Genomic DNA, 6,170 nt, shown 5'->3' with positions numbered 1-6,170 from the left:
GATGCACATCATTATACATTTGTCCAAACCCATAGAATGTATAACAACAACTGTGAACCCTAATGTAAACTCTGGTCTTTGGGTGATAATGCTGTGTCAATATAGGTTCATTGATTTGTAACAAATGTACCATTCGGGTGGGGGATATTGATAATCGGGGAAGCTATCTATGCATGTGCAGGGGCAGGGGGTAGATGAGAAATCTCTGTAATTTCCTCTCAATTTTCCTCTGAACTCAAAATTGCCCTAAAAATAAAGTCTACTAAAAAAAAGTTTAAAAAAATAGAGCAAAATGGATGAACCTTGAGGACATTGTGCTAAGTGATATAAGCCAGTCACAGAAGACAAATTCTGTATGTCCCACTTACGGGGGGTACTCAGAGCGGTCAAATGCATAGAGACAGAAAGCAGAATGGTGGTTTACAGGGGCAGGGGGAGGGGAGTGGGGAGTTATCGTTCAATGGGTACAGTCAGAATTTCAGTTGGGGAAGCTGAAAAAGTCTGGAGATGGAGGGTGGTGATGGTTGCACAACACTGAATGTACTAATACCACTGAACTGTATACTTAAAAATGGTTAAAATGGTAAATTTTGTTAGGTATATTTTATCACAATTTTTTATTTTATTATTATTTTTTATCACAATTTTTTAAAATGAAGCAAAGTAGGGGGAGGAAATAAACTGAGGTAAGCAAAATGAGTAGGATGAGGAACTTTTTCTGACTTTTGGAGTCAGAATGAAGAATGTTATAGGATTTTGACTTTTTGTTTCTTTTTGCTACTTAAACTACAATGACACCCTCGTCCCATCCCTCATTTCCCCTGGGAATAACAAATGATACAGGAAAAGGGTCTTCAGCTCCAGCTACAAAAAGGGCAACAGGAATAATCTCACCTCATTCCAAACAGGGTTCTTTTCTCTTCAGTTACCTCTCTCCTCTTGCCTCTCTAAATGGGACGGCCGATCTGACTGGAGACAGTAGCATTTTCACGGATGTATAATAAGGGCTCAATAAAGAACACTTCTGAAAATTAACATTTACAAAAAATGCTTTTCATGAAGAAGCTTCTTTTTACCTATTCAATGACAGCCTACTAAGAGGGGACAGGGGCCCTCCTGAAATGTGGGAGTTCCCTGGGCTGTCCTTGTACATCCGCACTGCAAAATAGGCAAAGGGTGACTGTGGTGTTTCAATGGGGTGTCTGTCGATCGGATGGGGGCCCCAAATGTGGAGCAATGATCCTGCGGAAGCCAACAGCACAGGAGGTGAAAGAATTCACCTGAGGCAGAACAAAGGAGATAGAAGTTTATTGAATACACCACAAGGGAGCGGTGGGCAGGACAGCAGTGAGGCAGCAGGTGGGGGTGGCTTTTATTTTTTTTTTTAAGATTTTATTTATTTATCTGAGAGAGAGAGAGAGATAGAGCACAAGCAGGGGGAGCAGCAGAGGGAGAGGGAGAAGCAGACTCCCTGCTGAGCAGGGAGCACAACATGGGGCTCGATCCCAAGACCCTGAGATCATGACCTGAGCCAAAAGCAGATGCTTAAGGGACTGAGCCACTCAGAGGCCCCTGGGGGCTGCTTTTAAAGGGGGAAGGTGAGGAGTCTGGATATGCCCTTTTTGGTAACTGGTTATAAGTAGCCCATTGGTTAGTTAGGGCCTATGGTGGGTCACCTGCTGGGCCGGGCTGTCTTCAGCCAGGGGGTAACTCTGGGCCCTTTCCATTGCTCAAGGCTGTTTGCCTAAAAGTGGCCTCGACAGTGACAGAATAATATTTTGAGATTACATTACATTTCCCCCCAGTGTTTTTTCTTGTTCTGTTCCCTTATTCAAGCAGGGAACAGTGTGTTCCTCGCTGAATGAGGGCAATACATGGCGGAATACGATAAAGCAGTCCTTAGAAGGAGAAAGCCTATAGCCAGCAAGCTGAATCAGGACTGCAGGGAAACTAGGCTTGGCCCTTCAACAATACTGATCTGCACAGTGTTTTCTGAAATTTAAATTTGGGTAGCTTCTGGGTTACATAACAATCTGGGTTTCTGGTTTTTCCTTATAAATGGGAAGACAGCTCAAGCAACCTTGTTTGCCTGTTTGGCAACAGCAGTTGGATCTCAGCTGCAGCTGTTGCATTGAGAATGGTGTATTCATTAGGATACCATGAGCTGCTGAAACAAAATCAGATTTCTGTGGCATAACCCAAAAGAAGATAATTTCATACCTGTGAATAACAAGCCTAGAGTCAGTGATACAGAGACTCGAGATCCTTCCTTCCCCAGAGTCAGTGATACAGAGATTCAAGATCCTTCCTTCCTGCGTCTCCACCATCCCCAGGGCCTTGGAGTCTTTGACTTCAGCCTGTAGAATGGGAAAAAGAAGTGGAGAAGCACACTGCGAGCGTCCCAACCACTTTGGTCTCAAAGGGACATCCTCTGCGCCATTCCACTGATGGGATCCAGTCACGTGATCTGCCTAGATGCAGGGGAGCTGGGAGATGTGGAGCCTGGTGGGGCAGCCACTTCCTGGCAATGACTCTGTTCCATGGGATGGAAGCACGGATGTGTGGCGGGCTTCTGCAACTCCCCCACAAATGGGTGCGGTCCAATTCAGCGCAATCTCACCACCACCTTTCTGTTCCTGAGTGGCCCAGGAAACACTGAACTTTGTGGCCCAGGGAACATTGAAATTCATGGCCCAGGCTTAAGGTATTTGTGCACAGAGTGGGAGGGAGAAACAGAAAGAAGTGGATTCTCTCTAGAATGAAAAAGAGACTCCCTCCGGCTGGGAGGAAGAGAGATAGAGGCAGAGGTCAGCAAGTCTGTAGAGAGCAAAATGGAGTCTCTCATGTCAAGCAGGAGCCTGTGCTCAGCAAAGACGCAAGCAGTTAAGGTAGTGCAGCCAGGAGATATAGCCAATGTCAGGTGACACCCCAGAACTGATAATGAGCGGAACCAGAGGAGGTCTGTGGGGCCTGAGACGGACTAAATCCCTTGAAAAAGGGGAGGATTTGGGCAGCAAACTGTCAGACTCTTCAGACCTGACCACTTAAAAAAGGCAACTGTCCCCGAAGGCTCTGCCCAGTGGATCTCCGAACAGAACCGAGATCCTTCCCTGCTTGAGCATCAGAAGCAGTAAGTGCCAAGCGCTGACCTGGGCCAGACAGAGGCCTTATCTCAACTGCACGCCCACAGACTGACTTCGCATTTGGTTCCTGCACCCCTCTGCTACCTCATTTGTTGCACGGTTTGTCTTCTGTCCTGCTTTGTGTGCTGTGTAAGGAGCCAAGTTTAATCACATGGGGAATTGTCACTGAGTTTGGAATCCTGAACCCACTTTCTCATTGAGATTTAACTTTGCTTTATGATTGAATAAAGCTGATGTTGTGGAAAGACACAAGTCGTGTGTGCGCCTTCGTAGCAAGCAGGCTCATGACGAAGTCCCTGAGTAGAGGGTCTGTGCGCCTCAGACCCTCTGTATCATCATCTGTAATATGGGATGATAGCCACCCCCACCCCCACCCAAATTTCCTGTGTCCCTTTGATGAGGGAAACAAAGGCAAGAGAAACGTAGCTTAAATTAAATCTCCTTACAGCTGACAGGCCACTGATGGATACCTGAGACGTTCAGAGCCTGACCTTCCTCAAGGACCTCAGGGCTGCCTTTAGTGCCTTAATGTTTATGTTTTATTAAAGACTAAAAATAACCTTATCTCAATGGCAGCTAGCCCCTCAAGGTCCTGAAAGCCTTGTTTACAAATTCCTTGGAGACTTACACTATCCCTAAACCCCACTAATGAAAAAGCATATAATCTCCTCACAATCCCAGTACAGCTCTTTCTACCCATGGGTTCTGTCTCTGTGCTATAATACAATCACCTTTTTGCACCAAAAACGTCTCAAGAATTCTTTCTTTGCTCACGTCTTCCTTCACTCATGAACCCCAAAACTTCCAAATTTCATCACCTTGTGGGATATAGCAGTGGTAGAGAGCTAATTGGCTGAAGCAGCCATATAAACCTGGATAGTGGACACAACTCAGCCACATTTTCTGGGGCTGGAGGACCAAATGGATGCGTGCTTCCCTCTTCATCCCACACCCTAGGACCATGTAAATCCCTGTGGTTAGGGACTCCAGGAAGGGGGAAGGCCAGTTTCCCGGCTCCGCCAGGGGAGTAGCTGCTAGGGGTCTACAGATATGGATACGTGACGATTCTTGCACATCTTAGTTTATGGACCGAGATTCATATCGCTGGCCCGGCGCCCGGCCTGGCTCTGGGCTTCTCCCTTGGCTTGCGCTGCAGACTGGCTCCGGCCTCTCCCCAAGCTTGCGCTGAGTCCCTAGGGATATCGCATTGCAGTTAATATCTCCTCACGTTTCTAAACTCACAGCTTGTCAGCGCCGGCGCAAACTGACAGCTAAAGCCAGGTTCTAGCTCGCTCTTTTCACAGGAGAAAATGGAGAATCAGCAACTTGCAACGACTTGCCTGGGGGGCACCCAGGTGTCCCAGGCTAGGGCTCCTCCCAGAGTCCTTCTCCCCCTCCATCCTTTCATCCTGCAGGAACTCCTAGGCTTTAGGCACGTGCAGAGAACCTCATTCCCCATCCACCCACTTCCGGTCCAGCCTTCACCCTGCAGTTCCTTTCTTGGGAACCCTGCCTCTCCACTGGAGTATGTGGGGTCCGCGGAGAAAAGTTTGGTGAATCAGTAACTGCTGGTTCTGAAATATGCATCAGACCCCAGACCAGGGGCATGGTGAAGGAAAGGTGGTTGGACTGGGGAGCGATTTGCTCCACATCTTCTGGTGCAACCAAGAGACAGGGGCTGGGCTCCGGGTTGGAGGACGGGAACGGGCCTGATCCAGGGTGCAGAAGCACTAATGCACGTTGGCAGGGGCAGCCTTTTCCCCGCCGCCCACGATCCTAGGGCGGGCACTCTGCCGAGCCGGGTGGCTGGTGCAATCTCCCGCGCGCCTTGCATTGATTAGAAAAGAGAGTTGAAACAGTAAACGAGAGGAGGAGCAACTGCTCCTGGGCCTAGGCTGTTGAGCACGACCAATGGGGATGGGAGCCCCGTAGCGCGAACCAATTAGCGCAGGGCCTGCGACAGCGCGGGCCAATGGTGGCGCCGGCTGGGCGCTGGGAGAAGGCAGATGGTCTGCGCCGGCAGCAGACTCGCGCCGCGCACGCCTCTCCCCGTTGTCCCCGTCGCCTGCGCTGCTGCACCATGAGCGCCCCGAGGCAAGTGGTCAACTTCGGGCCCGGGCCTGCCAAGCTGCCGCGCTCGGTAAGTCCCCACGAGCGCGCGCCGGGAGTGCGGTCCGAGCGGGAGCCCGCGCGCGGCTGGCTGTGCATCTCTGCGCCGGGCGCTGGGATCCCCTCTCCCTGCCCGGGAGCCCTCCGAACGCTCCGCACCAGCGTGCACGCCCAGTTCGGGATCCTTCGCTGGTGGGCTTCTGGAAGAATGCACTTGGGGGAAGGAAGCTCGCCAACGTGCTTGTGCAGCTGCCCCTGGCGCCGACTGCCCGTGAGCGGCTTGCACAACTTGGCTCGCCGGCGCAGCGCACCTGCAGACTGTGCCTTCTCCTGGGCTGGGCCCGGGACGCGGCGAAAAGCTCTCATCTCTGGGTTCGCCTTGCCGGGCATTGCTGCGAGCCGGGCAGTGTTGAGTGGATCCGTGAATGGGCACTGAATGAATGGTGAATGGGGATCTCTTTAAACTGGAGGGGATTGCAAACTGGAGTCCCGCGCCTGACCCCTCGTAAGGAGTGTTTGGTTTAGCCAGCACTTGGGAACATTGCTTTTCAGAAATGTAAATTTGAAGGCCTGCAGTCCTGGCTTTCCTTCCTTGTTTCCCAAGAGAACCTTCCCTTCCCCCGCTTTTTTCAGCTCGGTTTCACTCGTAGATTTTTTTTTTTTTTTTAATTTTAACTGGCTTGACTTCTAAAGGCATGCGAATATTCAAATTCTGGTAGGCAGTGGGCTGCCAGCCCAGTTCGCTTCACTTTGTTTTGGAGGAAATGGAATGATTGAATTCTCCCTGGGGCCACAACCAGACTTTTCAAGTGCAAGTGGAACTCACTCCCTGCCTTCCTAGGCCCCAAGCCAGGTTTCAGCTCCTCCCCCCAACGCCCATTCTCCTTCCCACATCATCTCAACCCCCGCCCCCCCAAC

General features: G+C 50.4%; 1 protein-coding gene across 1 annotated transcript in view; it reads left to right on the top strand.

The window, feature by feature from the left end:
* Positions 1-5,140: 5,140 nt before the first annotated feature.
* The window catches only part of LOC118026262 (phosphoserine aminotransferase), a 28,275-nt gene continuing 27,245 nt past the window's right edge, over positions 5,141-6,170 (top strand). The window contains exon 1 of the mRNA XM_035029004.1: positions 5,141-5,283. Coding sequence (XP_034884895.1) covers positions 5,224-5,283 — 60 coding nt within the window. The 5' untranslated portion in view covers positions 5,141-5,223. The remainder of the gene's footprint in view (positions 5,284-6,170) is intronic.

Source organism: Mirounga leonina, unplaced genomic scaffold, assembly GCF_011800145.1.
Source record: "Mirounga leonina isolate KUSES-001 unplaced genomic scaffold, KU_Mleo_1.0 Mir_224, whole genome shotgun sequence".
NCBI lineage: Eukaryota > Metazoa > Chordata > Mammalia > Carnivora > Phocidae > Mirounga > Mirounga leonina.
The sequence above is the reverse complement of the archived record's forward strand: the minus strand, read 5'-3'. Positions and strand labels throughout refer to the sequence as shown.